The sequence below is a fragment of the Prenolepis imparis genome, unplaced genomic scaffold, assembly GCF_030444845.1.
Source record: "Prenolepis imparis isolate NDT839.2.m4 unplaced genomic scaffold, iyPreImpa1.0 SCAF_5, whole genome shotgun sequence".
NCBI classification, from domain to species: Eukaryota; Metazoa; Arthropoda; class Insecta; order Hymenoptera; family Formicidae; genus Prenolepis; species Prenolepis imparis.
The window spans coordinates 14,300,057-14,315,907 of record NW_028141163.1 but is presented as its reverse complement, the minus strand read 5'-3'; the positions used below and the strand labels follow the sequence as shown (position 1 = coordinate 14,315,907).

At 30.4% G+C, this 15,851-nt stretch overlaps 1 protein-coding gene across 6 annotated transcripts; it reads left to right on the top strand.

The window, feature by feature from the left end:
- Nucleotides 1-6,888: 6,888 nt before the first annotated feature.
- Gapvd1 (GTPase activating protein and VPS9 domains 1) lies at nucleotides 6,889-14,919 on the top strand. 6 transcript variants are annotated; one of them, XM_083039281.1, is made up of 17 exons: nucleotides 6,890-7,081; nucleotides 7,436-7,592; nucleotides 7,689-7,832; nucleotides 7,979-9,320; nucleotides 9,450-9,631; nucleotides 10,135-10,294; nucleotides 10,366-10,539; nucleotides 10,629-10,790; nucleotides 10,994-11,252; nucleotides 11,378-11,466; nucleotides 11,539-11,957; nucleotides 12,063-12,534; nucleotides 12,793-13,019; nucleotides 13,167-13,423; nucleotides 13,508-13,719; nucleotides 13,815-14,200; nucleotides 14,321-14,919. In XM_083039281.1, the coding sequence occupies exons 3-17, from the start codon at nucleotides 7,701-7,703 to the stop codon at nucleotides 14,450-14,452; spliced, it is 4,605 nt and encodes a 1,534-aa protein (XP_082895407.1). In that variant the 5' UTR covers nucleotides 6,890-7,081; nucleotides 7,436-7,592; nucleotides 7,689-7,700; the 3' UTR covers nucleotides 14,453-14,919. The 6 variants fall into 6 exon arrangements, with proteins under 6 accessions (XP_082895409.1, XP_082895407.1, XP_082895406.1 ...); XM_083039280.1 differs by having other exon boundaries at nucleotides 7,436-7,600; XM_083039285.1 differs by having other exon boundaries at nucleotides 7,436-7,832; nucleotides 11,539-11,820; nucleotides 11,926-11,957.
- Nucleotides 14,920-15,851: the final 932 nt, after the last annotated feature.

The following is a 15,851-nucleotide window of genomic DNA, read 5'->3' as shown; positions in this document are numbered from 1 at the left end:
GCGTTTCAATTAATTCCCTTCCTGTTTTGAAAATTTTACTTTTAATAGTTCGCTTCGACTATTGCAATTGCAATTCGCACATCTAACTAGATTATCAGTATATTATTTTATAATCTATTATATTTATATCATATTTAAATTTAAATTATTATAATAGTCAATGTTGTTTTGAATAGGTTTAAGGTAAATCCATAACTTTTAGAAGTTTTTCAGTTTATATGTTTATGGCTTTTAAGCTTTTAATGAACTAGGCCAACGCTTCATATTAATTCTCATTTGTACACCGAGCAATTCACGAAATGTCACTGCTTATCTTTTACTAACTTTAGCTCTTACATAACATAAGTCCAATGCTAAACAAGTTTAATTTATGTTATTCATAAACCCGTCTTATTCATCAATCATCAATATGATAGGGCTATGAACTATGTAAATATATATTTTTTATTTGTAATAATTATTTATAAAAATAATTAAACAGTTGTAATGGGAACTATCTACAATCTATGATCTAGATCTACATCTACATCTACATAATCTAATCTCTACAAATATTGTTAGCTCATAATAAAATAATAGTTTATCACTCACCAATCTGCAACAGCGGAGTTACAACTGCATTGAAACTACGTTGATCTGTAACATATAAATAAAATCCAAATTATAGCAGCGCTTTAAATAATTAATATGTTCAAAAATATTATTACGCCCATTAAATTTTATATTTGATGAGTACAATCACCAGTAGATGTATAATTGAATAACTTTATAAATTTTGTAAAGATTATATCTATTATAATATAAACTTTTATAAGAATTATATATCAAAGGTATTTCTCTCTAATTTTCTTTAGTTTAAATCATTCTAATATAGAAATAGAAGGTAATATATATATATATATATATATATATATATATATATATATGTTCGTGTACGCGATTTATAATAAGTTTATTATACAGTATTACAATACTCACCCTAGAGTTGCTTCGCCAGCGCCCGATGCCTCCTAGGCCTGCTCCTCCTCTTAGGTCGGGTTGATCAGAATTGTTCATTCATTGTTAAAGTCCGTCGATTTCCGAAACACGCGATACTTTGAACGACACTCCCGCATTAAACGAGCGATACTTTGACCGCAATTCCCGCACTAAACGCGCGATACTTTAACGAAACTCCCGCACTAAAATTAACTAGAAAATTGTAATAAAATAAGAGATCTAAAAGATATTTTGCAGGTTTTTTATCACGATTTAAAAAAAATGAAAAGAATAAGGATTAAAAAATTTGCATAATAATTTACGAGAATATTTTAGAATTTTTAATGCAAATTCTACTATGCGTTGCTTTATTTTGTTTATTTTATACTTTAAGATTGACCAGTTGCACCGATTGATTATAGAATTTTCGCGACGGTCGACGTGTAATGTAATAATTTAATATTATAATAATAATTTCTTATATGCATATATGTATATAAAAATATAAAAATAATAAATTTATAATAATTAATACAAATATAACAATAATAATTTTAATATTATAATAATAATTCTTTTTAGAAATATATTAAAAAATATATCTACATCTACATCTGCACAATCTAATCTCTACAATACACCTAATCTCTACAATATACTCGTAATAAAATAATAATTTATTATTCACCGGTTGATGCGCAACAGCGAAGTTATGATCGCATCGAAGCTACGCTGATCTGTAACATACAAATAAAATCCAAATTATAACAACGTCAACTGTTAATAAATATAAGTAGTATAGGGGCCGGTTTCACCATCTCTGATTAACTCAATCGATCGATTAAACTATATCCTTGTCTCTTTTTAAGAACGTAGCTGAAAAGAGACAAAGATATAGTTTAATCGGTCGATTGAGTTAATCGGAGATGGTGAAACCGGCCCTAGGTCAATGAAAATAGTGTAGATCGATGAAAATAATATAAGTCAATAAAAATACTATCAATCAATACTTATAATAATAAATAATAAGCAATATTAATTAATTTGGACATCATGAATTAAAAAGTTAAATGCAAAATGGTGACATAAAATAATGTAGTAAATGTAAGTAGTATAGGTCAATGACAGTAGTGTAGATCAATGAAAGTGATATAAATGAATAAAAATACTATCAATCAATACATATAATAATAAATAATAAGCAATATTAATTAATTTGGATATCATGAATTGAAAAGTTAAATGCAAAATGGTGACATAAAATAAAATGTAGTAAATGTAAGTAGTATAGGTCAATGAAAGTAGTATAGATCAATGAAAGTGATATATAAATTAATAAAAATACTATCAATCAATACTTATAATAATAAATAATAAGCAATATTAATTAATTTGGACATCATGAATTAAAAAGTTAAATGCAAAATGGTGACATAAAATAATGTAGTAAATGTAAGTAGTATAGGTCAATGAAAGTAGTGTAGATCAATGAAAGTGATATAAATGAATAAAAATACTATCAATCAATACATATAATAATAAATAATAAGCAATATTAATTAATTTGGATATCATGAATTGAAAAGTTAAATGCAAAATGGTGACATAAAATAAAATGTAGTAAATGTAAGTAGTATAGGTCAATGAAAGTAGTATAAATTAATGAAAGTGATATATAAATTAATAAAAATACTATCAATCAATACATATAATAAATAATAATCAATATTAATTAATTTTGACATCATAAATTAAAAAGTTAAATGCAAAATGGTGACATAAAATAATGTAGTAAATGTAAGTAGTATAGGTCAATGAAAGTAGTGTAGATCAATGAAAGTGATATAAATGAATAAAAATACTATCAATCAATACATATAATAATAAATAATAAGCAATATTAATTAATTTGGACATCATGAATTGAAAAGTTAAATGCAAAATGGTGACATAAAATAAAATGTAGTAAATGTAAGTAGTATAGGTTAATGAAAGTAGTATAGATCAATGAAAGTGATATATAAATTAATAAAAATACTATCAATCAATACATATAATAAATAATAATCAATATTAATTAATTTTGACATCATAAATTAAAAAGTTAAATGCAAAATGGTGACATAAAATAATGTAGTAAATGTAAGTAGTATAGGTCAATGAAAGTAGTGTAGATCAATGAAAGTGATATAAATTAATAAAAATACTATCAATCAATACATATAATAAATAATAACCAATAATTATTAATTTTGACATCATAAATTAAAAAGTTAAATGCAAAATGGTGATATAAAGTAATGTAGTAAATGTAAGTAGTATAGGTCAATGAAAATAGTGTAGATCAATGAAAGTGATATATAAATTAATAAAAATACTATCAATCAATACATATAATAAATAATAATCAATATTAATTAATTTTGACATCATAAATTAAAAAGTTAAATGCAAAATGGTGACATAAAATAATGTAGTAAATGTAAGTAGTATAGGTCAATGAAAGTAGTGTAGATCAATGAAAGTGATATAAATTAATAAAAATACTATCAATCAATACATATAATAAATAATAACCAATAATTATTAATTTTGACATCATAAATTAAAAAGTTAAATGCGAAATGGTGATATAAAGTAATGTAGTAAATGTAAGTAGTATAGGTCAATGAAAATAGTGTAGATCGATGAAAATAATATAAGTCAATAAAAATACTATCAATCAATACTTATAATAATAAATAATAAGCAATATTAATTAATTTGGACATCATGAATTAAAAAGTTAAATGCAAAATGGTGACATAAAATAATGTAGTAAATGTAAGTAGTATATAGGTCAATGAAAGTAGTGTAGATCGATGAAAATAATATAAATCAATAAAAATACTATCAATCAATAAATATAATAATAAATAATAAACAATATTAGTTAATTTGGACATTATGAATTAAAAAGTTAAATGCAAAATGGTGACAAAATAATGTAGTAAATGTAAGTAGTATAGGTCAATGAAAGTAGTGTAGATCAATGAAAGTGATATAAATTAATAAAAATACTATTAATCAATACATTTAATAATAAATAATAAGCAATATTAATTAATTTGGACATCATGTGAATTAAAAAGTTAAATGCAAAATGGTGATGCGCCACATAGCGTCCACGGCGACACAGTGTCAATTTTTAATATTTAAAGACGAGTTTAAAATTCATCGCTTGTATATTTCGATAGTACATTGTACTAACTGAGAGAACATTATATATAGATTATTATTATACCAAACTGATAGGATCTTGCAAATTCTTTTTTTTAATATACTTATATAACATAAATCTGCGAACTCTAAGCTGCACATACTGTTATTATCTGTATTTAATAGAAAAATTAATACGCTCGTATCAGATTGGTATAAAAATAATCTGCAAACAATGTATTATCGAAATATAGAAGCGATGAATTTTTGGCTCGTCTTTAAATATTAAAAATCGACACTGTGTCACTGCGAATCCTATGGCGCATACTTATTTTACGTATATTTAATAGAAAAATTAGTACGCTCTTATCAGATTGGTATAAAAATAAATTGCAAACAATGTACTATCGAATTAAATTTTAAAATAATAATATGTTATAAAAATTGAAATAATAATGTTTTAAATAAAATGTGTTATAGTACTTTAAACTCGAATAATATTTTTTGACAGAAATCAGCTTATGACTGTCAAATATATTAATCGAGTTTAAGGAGTTATAACATATTATTTAAAACATATTATTATTTTAATTTTTATAACATTATTTTATTTTAAAAGTTAATTAACAAATTAGTAATAAGTAAAATAATTAATACTTATTGAATTCAATATACATATTATTATATGCATTGAATTTTATATTTAAAGCGTACAATAATAAGCTATAATAATTAAATCATTTTATGAATTTTCATATAAATTAACTAATAAACGAATAATAAATCCTTACCCTAGAATTGATCAACCAGCGCCCGATGCCTTTCTCAGACCTCCTCCTCCTCTCAGGTTGTTGACAGCTTCAGTTAAGTTGATCTGTAAAATATAAATTAAATCCAAATTATAACAGTGCTTAAAATAAACAATATCTAAAAAAAATTATTATTATATGCATTGCATTTTATGTTCGATGCGTACAATAATAAACACAAATATATTTAAATATATTAAACTAAGAAACTTTAATTTAATGCAACTGATAAATTGTTAATAAATATATACCTAGTAATTTCTCCTCAGGCATCTGATACCATTCCTTTCGCTGCTTTTAGATTTTTTGAGTCCTACTTTTTTGAGTTGTTACATTGATCTGTAACATATAAATAGAAATTAATTATTCTAACTTTTTATTATTTTTAATATAATTTTTATTTATTTTAAATATAATTATAATATAAATTAATAATAAATAATTTATGAAAACAAATGATAAAGAATATTATACTTTTGCATTTATTATCATTGCAAATTTAAATTTAAATATTTATATTAATAATTTTTAAAAAATTTAAGTTTTTGGTTCTTTTCTTATTATTCATTTAATTGATATATACGTATATTTTATTGTTATTTTCTTAATTTCATTAACTACTAATTAAAATAGAAAATATTTTAAACTCAGCGATGCAATGCGCAGCGAGTTCCATATAGCATAATATAGTACATATTGTAGTGTATACGTTAATCTGTAAAAATATACAAATATATAACATATTGTAGTGTATACGTTAATCTGTAAAAATATACAAATATATAACCTTCATTTAAATTAAAGCAAATATCTCAATTATATTTAATATCTCTATAAAAGTAATTATTGCACGCATTCAAAATTTTTTTCATTTAATTTGTTACAAATAATAATAAATAAATAATAAATTATTATTTACTTCATGGTTAACTCCGTCCTCATTCGATGCCGTCCCGAATCTTTTCCTTAATTCTTTCTTTTTCACTGTTGCCATTTCTTCATGGCACTCATTACCGAAAACAATTAGAATTAATCGCGCGCACTTGCAAAAACAATTAATTAGGATTATGCCCGTATTAATCACACTCAAATACAATTAATAAGCACGCGATATTTAGTCCGACTTAATGGCTGGCGACGCGTTCTGGATTATGGCGCGAAGGAACGGCGGAAAAAGCGCGCGGATGTTCGATACTCCTCACGACCTCTTGCGATATCTTTAGACACTAACCTCGCATGCGCGCGAAAATCAAATCATCGATGATCGCACAAACACCGTATTCACACGTTACGCGAACGAAAATTATTAAAATAGGATTTCAATACATGACAAATGATTATATAAATATATATCACGAGAAAAGAAACTGATTGAAATAAATTCGCAATACGCGATACGCGTCCAAATAATTAAAACAATTAAAACATATTGTTGTTTAAATCAAACCGGGAAAAATGTCATCGATCGACATTAAGTACATTCGCAATGCGCGAATTCTTGTCCAAGCTCCGCGATGAAAATTAGCCTTTCACAGACGCGACGTTGCTCCGATCTCCGATCAGTAGAGCACCGAACCACAGTATATCCAGTAGCGCAACTCTCTGTCGGCGCCTTTGAAGTTAGTGTTGGCCAAAATGGAGTGCGCATGCGCGAGATAAGCGAGTTGTGCCATCCGAACTTTTCTCTCGCTCACTCTTGTTTGTTCTCTCTCTGACTATTGCCGCCAATTTCTGCCATCAAATGTACACATAACATTTAAAGAGAGCATTTAAATGTGTTGAGGCATTTAAATGAGACTGAGAGAGACCGAAACAAGTAAGAGTGAGTGAGAGAGAAGTTCATATGGCACTACTGGGCAACTCGCTTACTTCGCGCATGCGCACTCCATTTTGGCCACCACAAAATCGAGAGAGTTGCGCTACTATGGATATACTGTGACCGAACGTTCTCTCCGTCCGAGCTTAGACCCACAACACCTGCGGCCATTTATAGAAAGAACTTCTAACCTATAACAGAAAATGATCGTGTGTCATTGGGGGTGTTATTCTGATTTGCGAAAGATAACAAGAAACAGTATAACCATCGCTGTTGACGTGTAAGTATTAAGCATCGAGGCTCGGGATCGGTGGCTCGTCGCTGCGCACGTAGATTAACATGTGACAAAGGAATGATAGGAGCGAGATGCATCGGAGCGATCTTTATCTTTCGCGTATATCATGCATGTTCGAAACGCAACAATAGCAGGTCACGAGTTTACGCGACATCGTATGTCCATCGCGTTCGACGATTCGCATTCGAGACGGTAATCGCTCTAATTTCACCTTGAAGTATTCATTCCCGCGATATTGTCGAAACTATATAACTGCTCGCATATATTTGATGCATTATGCAATATTTTGGACATTGTCCGCGTTTCGCCTGAATTGAAATCTCTCTTTGCTCCGCTTAGGTGAGGTGACGTACTTTCGCGCGCAATTTTTCGTGAATTCGAGAAATAGAAAAACATAAAAGCTTGAAAGTTTCTCTTCAAGTTCATTGTGAAGTGCGCCGCACTATATTTTGTGCCTCATTGTTATTAATGCTCAGGATAATTGACTAACAGGATTGTACGCAAGTAACTACGCAAATAACACTTCCTTCACACGTAGAATTCAGTTCTGTAATCGCTCATCTTTTGTATTTTCATTTTTAATGGGTTGAAGGTACAGTCAATAATGTCATCGATTAACAGTATTGATTCCCATGAGACCCTACAGTGGGATATGATGGAATTAGCCCGTCATTTGCGACAGGAAAGACTGTTCGTCAACTCAGAACAGCAAAACTTGCAAACTCTTAATGAACGGGTATGTAATCCATATATCTAGCAATTTTATAGAGTACCAATTGCAACATTTTATACAAAAAAGTGAATTATAAATCTTCAGTATGATATCTGACAGAATAAAATAATTTACTAGCAATATCTTACATAAGTCTCTATTATTTCTAGGTCCTATATATATCGTCGCAATTAGCACAACAAGCATGGGTAACTGCTCAACAGAGAGTTAATCTGAATCGCTTGATAGTAGCAAGGCCAGATTGCACTCCAGCATCATGTTGCCTAAGAGCGAATGCGTTGGAAAACTCACATTTTATCGATGCGTATAAGTATCTGCGTTATCAAGCATGTTTATCTTACGGAGAATTTCTGGGTGCGTTGCGAAAGTCACCCAAGCTTCTCGCCTCATGTTTGGTCGAAGGAGACAAAGCCATTCCAGAATCAATGCAGACAATTGTGCAGTGCTTAGCTGCTGGATTATATGGCAGCTGTATATTACCAGAGGACAAAAGTTTGGTTCTTCGATTACTGAGGCATCTTATGTTGCTGCAGATAATCCCGTCTGACAATCCACGAAGATTGCTGAGACACGGCACGTGCGCATTTTCCAGATTTTATTCGATCTTTCACGAAAGCCTGTTCTCCGCGAAGCTCTTCTTAACGGCAGCTTTGCACAACCCTATCGTGCAATTACTCATGGAAGACGAAATGTTTCTGGATATTGATCCGGACAAAGCGCCTATTAGATTTCCAACTGGAGAAAGATTTAAGAAATTCGGGAAAGAAGGCACCCCTGAATATCAAGCAAAGTTACAACGTTACAGACTATGGACAGTCAATTCTTTATATCGTATTACTCAGAGATTTATTGTCAATATTCGCGAAACAATGCACTGCTTTCCTACAAGTGTTTGCTGGCTTGTAAGACAAATGGCAGGACTTCTTAGTAAGAATGGAAATGTAGATCCAAAAGAAGTGCATGCTATGTGTACTGATCTTGTATTCACATACTTTATTTGTCCTGCTATAGTTAATCCCGAACCTTACGGTATCACTGATGCACCGATAAGCTATGTCGCGAGATTTAATCTCATACAAGTCGGACAAATTTTACAAATGCTTTCACTGCAGAAGTATCAAAGTATCGATAATAAGGTTATTGATCTGTATAAAAAATTCGAGAAAGATTCGGTGTCTTCCATAATAGACTCAATGTTAGATGGTGCAACAGAAGAATTGGAGGAGGAACCAACAATGATTGACAATAATAAATTTCAAGGCCTGTCACGATCCGCAGCTCTGTTTACGGAAAGTGAATTGAATTCCTTAATTACATTTTTAAATACGATTATCGGTGATAACAATGGAGAAGCAATATCGCATAATACATTTGATAGAAAACAATTAGCAGAGATGCTGTCACAATTACCATCCGGTTTATTGCATAATAATAAATTGAATAATGAATACATGGAAACACCTAACAAACGAGGTGTTGCTACAGGAAAAGGTATATCAATAATAATAAAATAATATTATGTGAATAATACCATAATATGATATATAATATTATTATTATTATTATTTTAATTATTAGAAATCATAGAGCATAATATTAATATAAAACGTTTTATAATAGCAAAGGGACGTGGTATAAGGATGACTACATTCTCACCAAATGTCACAACTGAAAATGTAGAGGAATCTAATGGCACCTCTCCTCCTGAAGAAGAAATTTTGGATAAAAATTCTCAAGATGTACTAGTTATACCTTTTGGTCCAACAATTGGAGAATCTGTAGGACTACTCAGTGAACAGAAAGTATGTATATGTATATATCAATATAATAGATTTACCACATACTGTTTATTTATATTATGATATATTCAATAAAAAGTTGTTATTAATAGTTAATTAATTATAGCTTATATAAGATTATAGTATATTGTTTATTTCTAAAAAGAATATATTTCTGTGTTTAATTAGCACTTTACTCTTTTATATATCTTTATAAAATTTATATAAATATTAATGCAATATACATATTTATTCATTTTATTAATAAATATAACATTAATGTTTATATTTTTATTTATATTTATATCATATTTTTTTGTTCATATTTTATTTCTTCAATTAATTTTGCACATAGTACTTTTTCTATTGCAAAATACCTGTTTTTTACTTATATTTCTATTAGGTATCTTACAATAGAAAAAGTACTATGTGCAAAATTAATTGATGAAATAAAATATGAATAAAAAATATGAATATGAAATAAAAATGAATAAAATTATCAAAAATTTCTGTTTTATTATTTTTAGGTTTTATGTATGGAATTACAAAATGGTATGGAGAATGGACCTGTTACTTTGAATCTGCCTGATGATGCATCTACTGAACATACTAGACAGGAGAATGCTAATGGCGAACGTATCGAAACCCAGGAAAAGAGGACTCGATTTTCGCTATCACATGACGAAGGTACATTAATCACTAATAAATTAAATACCATTCTTTGGTTTTTATAACACATCTACATTAAAAATAATTAGTATTGTTCGAAGGTTCAATTGGTAATACGTCCGATAATTTGGAAGCTGTATCAGAAGCTGCTTCCAATCACAGCGTCGCTTCTTCTTTAGAGTTAGAAACAGAGGATCAAAATGATAATCTTTCAGACATGGTATCTGCTAATGTATCGGGAAGAGGAACTCCTAATATATCAGGTACATGAATGTTTTTTTATACTTTAATATTCGCCTGTAAAAAAGATTTTCCATATTGTTACAAATTACATAATTTTGCATATAATCAGGTCGAGATACACCGTCATCCCAAATCACCGAAGGAGATGATGGACGTGCTGTAGGTGAAGTGAGGCAATTAGACTTGCCGCCACCTAATATCCCAACTAAGCAAAGTCGATCTGAAATTGATGACAAATTTTGTAAATTTGAGATTAAAAAACTTATTGAAGGTAAGAAGTACAAATATTGAGACACCCAAAGATATAGATATGAATAATATATTATTTAAACAATATTTATTCAAGAAATAGAAAAATTGTTAATATTTTTATTTTTATAATCTAAATTTATATGTTAATCAGATTAAAATTTATTTTAATAATTATAAAATTATATATATACATATAGTAATCTTTTTATCTATTTTTTTCAGGAGATGAGACTGTTTCTATGGTATCCGATACTTGGTCTACGGATGTATTGGCCTCAGATAGTGAAATAGTTGAACAACAAGATCGAATATCGTTTCTTGTCCCCCCTGAACAAGTTGTACCTATTCTGCCTGCCGAGCCTACACCAACCATGTTAGACATTAGTGAAACAGCTTCTGAAGCCTGGAGCACAGATGTATTGGCCAGTGATTCGGAAAGATTGACTGAAGTAGATACTGATGATACTGCTAGCGTTGCTAGGTACATTATTTTACACATTATATATTACTACATTAATATATATAATCTTAAAGTAAGATATTCTCTTAATTTTTTTTATTAAAAAATAAGAATATAATTTATTAATTATGCGATATTCCCGACAGATCTGACGATACAGCTAGATCTGAGATCGAGATAGAAAGTCGCGCTGATTCTGAAGCAACCGAAGAAACGCTTCAATCCGCAACTCCGTGTAAGTATAGCAAACTTAATAATATAAGTAGTTTTTTCTAATCACAGATGATATATATTTAATTGATTTCAGGTCCAGATGCTTCAGGCATCAATTTTTCATCACTTTCGGGAATTCGAGAAGATGGTATAGCGACATCAGTGATAATTCATCCATCACCGACAACGTCTCCATTACCTACGTCATCCAATGTAACAGGTCGTGGGGGAACCAAGTCTGATTATCGACGTAGTACAATGGAATATGTAGATAAAAATGCTAATGACATAAGTAATGCGGAATACGGTAAACCACGGGGAGACTTACGGGAAGACAGGCTGGTCAACTTGATAGATAAACTTCACATTGACAATGGTAAGCAAGTCGAACGTCAGACAACCGCGCACAATCACATCGCTGCAGCTGCAGTCGCACCGGCATTGCTGTTAGCTAATCATATTTCTGCGCCTGTTTTGCCAGAAAAATCCCAGAATGGCGACGCGAAAACAGAGGTTTGCAATTTCTTCGCTTAGTTTTTTCTTTGCCACAATTCTTTATACTCTCTCGTAAATCTTATGCGCACGCACGGATTTAATTTTGCGAATATTGTAAATTAGGAGTTGGACAGCTGTATGGTGTCAGTCGGAGATGCGGTAGGCCGATTAAGCACGGCTAGTTTAACATCTAGTAGCAGTTCTGGATCGGAACCACGTATCAAGAGTAATATTTCGGCATCAGATTTACCATTATCAACGCCAGCAACTAACGGCAATTGTGACACGATAGACAGCTCGAATCCTAACTTTTCCAAGCCAAATGCATCAACGGGAGCGATTCCAAAGAGCATAAGTTTTGACATGACTGCAGAACGTGGCGATAAAGAATTATTGGACGACGATCAAAAGAACAAGCGTGGTTTCTTTGGTAAATTGAAATTGTCGCTGAGAAATCGTAGGGGTAAAGCAATTCGCGGGACAGACGACAGATGCTACGATCGAGAAGCTGCTGGTGACGGCGTTGACATATGCAGACATAGAATACGCAGGATTATGTCGGAGGATGTGACATCATCTGGTAACGTTGCGGGCGGTAAGATTTTAATAAATCGCTAAAATCTTAATATCTCTTAAAATCTCTTTAATAAAGCACTAAATCTTCACAATATATATATATATACATATATACATAATATAATATGATTAAAACAGCAATTTTTACATCTATCAATCTTAATAAATTTGAGATACTGCATAATTAAATTTTATATAAATCAAAAAGTAATGCAAAGAAAAAGATATAACTAATATTGAATTCAATCTAATATATTTTTCCATTATATAATTTCAGATACTATCGATGACATATTAGCAAAGTATAGAAGAAAACCAAGTGTGGCTAGTGACACAGCTTCCGTCGAGAGCAATCAATCTCGTACAAAAGAGGTAGAAGACGAAAGACTTTCAATCGATCCAAATAATGTTGAGCTATCTTATGCTTTTGCGGATGCTAAAAGAAAGTTACGTATGGTACTTAGTACCGCAGATCTTCAACACATTCCATGGAATACTTCTGAGGTATGTTTATTACATTAATTTATATAACATATATATAGTGTATCTCCGATAAATCTTTTTTATAAATTTATTAAATGTTTAAATATTTGCACATTTGTCTCTCATTTTTATAACAATAAGTGAAATTTTATATAAATGTTTTCACAGAGACAATGTTGGTCACAGAAAGAAAACGAATTGGTTGCGTTTTTGCAACTACAATTGGCAGAAGCTATAAACTTGCAGGATAGAGCATTGATAGCTCATCTTCATGAGACTTTACGTTGCGTACGTCTATTTAATGACGATGGATGTAGAAAGCTCTTCAAATCGCTTCGAGAGGACTATCAAAAGCGATCCCCTTATATTGCATATTTAATCAGATGCCGTCAAGGATTGCTGTCGACATTAGCTCATCTCGATAGGTGACTATATAGATATTACTTTGTGTAGTATGTGTATAGTTAATATAAGATACAGTTGCCTAATAATTATATGTGATCTTCTAGATTATGCGTGCGAGTTAAGTGCGATCGGGATGCTATCAATAATCATCTTGTATCTGTTTGTGTGAAAGTATTTTTGGAGAAGAGAGACGCTTTTCTCTTACGTTTCTGCGATGAATTTAAAAAGCTTACATTAGCCGACGAGAAACAAGATCTTGTAGATAATTTTCTGGGAAAGGTCCATGCCGAAATGGACAACGATCCAATCTGGCAATGTACGTGAATATAATTACTTATTACATTATCTTGTAATTGACCTGTATTTTGGTCAATTAAGAATATTTAAATTTATCTTTCACATATATTTTAGCGGCGAGCGCTAATCAGTTAGATCTGGCGAGAGTCGTGGTGGAAAGAACCGTCATGGCACGAGTGTACCACAATGCGCTCTATCCAAACGGAGACGGAGATGTATATAGGGACCAGCTTCTTCACGATCACATCAAAAAGTTGGCGAAGGTCGTAAGTCCAAATCACAAGGACCTACGCATTCCAAAGGTTTATCATTATGAATGCCCCTGGCCATGGGCGCAGGCTGAATTGGCTGTGATATCGGCGTATAAGACTCCTAGGGATAAGCTGCAGTGTGTATTTCGTTGCGCGACTACCATCATGAATCTTCTCTCCATGGCATCGGAAAGAGGGATACCCGCTGCCGATGACCTGATTCCAGTTCTAGTTTATGTCATAATCAAGGTATGCGAGTATAACGGAAACGATTTTTTTTTTTTTTTCATTAATGAGGAATTCATTAATTTTTTTCATTAATAATGAGGAAAATAATTGTATATGTTATTAACTCACGTTTAATTTCAGACTAATCCGCCGTCATTGCTGTCGACTGTCCAATACGTGGACAGCTTCTATGGGAATCGATTGGAGGGCGAAGAACAATATTGGTGGACGCAGTTCTGCTCCGCGATCGAGTTTATTAAGACGATGGATTAACAGTTTCTCAGGAGTATTATGATAAATAAGATTAGATGCTGTGGTGATGTAGAAATGTTGTACCATAATTATAATTTGACGATTTCATAAAAAAAAAAGGAAGAAAAAATAACAGAAGACCAATATATCTTGCTATAAAGGTAGCTGAAAACAATTTCATGCTCTTCCGAGTATTTTGATTAAAACTCGCAAATAGCAATCTAATTAGTTCTTTCGCACGTTATTACGTAACATTAGCAAAGACTGAATATCAGATTGTAATATGTTAAAGTATGGCTTTATCTTTATTTGTAACTCTATTGTACAATTTCACAGGACATCGAAAGAGAAACGTTTAGATATTATTCTATAATTTATGTGTAAACAATACAGAACTTATAGGATTGATAATTACTTAGCAGGATAAACTCTGTGTTGGAATACTTTTTCTATATTGCGCCCCCTCCCCCTCACCCCGCCCCAAAAATCGAAACTACTGTTGTAGATTCGCAAAGAATATCGTCGCTCTTGAAGCCACGTATTCAGAATGTGCATTAGAATGCTAATAATCGAGATCTATATATTGAATCACGATCGATATATATAAAAGAGCATAATAAAGTAGATTAGCTTCCACAAATTTGTGAATGTATAATACCTGCCGATGTTATGAAAATAGTTCTATTATATGAACTGTTTTATATATACTATCAAAAATTACTCTATCATTAATATTAAATTACTAATAATAATATTATAAGATAACTAATAAAGAGTGTAATAAAATATAGATTAGTTTCTGCAAATTTGTGAGCGCATAATGCCTGTCGATCTTACGAAGATAATTCATATTATATATTACCAAATTTCTCTATTATATATTATTAATATTAATTTACTAATAATATTATAAGATATTCGATATATATAGTAACTCGATAATAATCAAGAAACGGTATTGTGTAGTCTCGCAACAACGAGACGGACTGTATATTTATATACGCGCAAATCGCTCAAAGTATCTTAAATTATCGAACCTCAGATTGGCTGGGCCAATTTTAACAGACTTAAATGATAGGGTTTCAATTAATAAATGGGATAAAATAAATAAACCGGATTAAATAACAATAAGTGGAATTAAATAATTTACTCTCTTTTCTCTCTCGTAATAATTAAAATTTGCTATCAAACAATTTAAAGTTTTGATCGCTAAAATGTATATAATATCTGCATTATAAAATTACAAAAACAGCGCTGATATCAATAAGCTAATTAACAGCAAATATTTAATAAACTAGAATAATACAATCGCACGCTACGCGTTTGTAAAATGTTTATCAACTAAAACTTCTTTTTCTTACTATGCATATATTAATCATACAAACGGATGAAACTCAATAAATTAAAACAAAAAAATTTA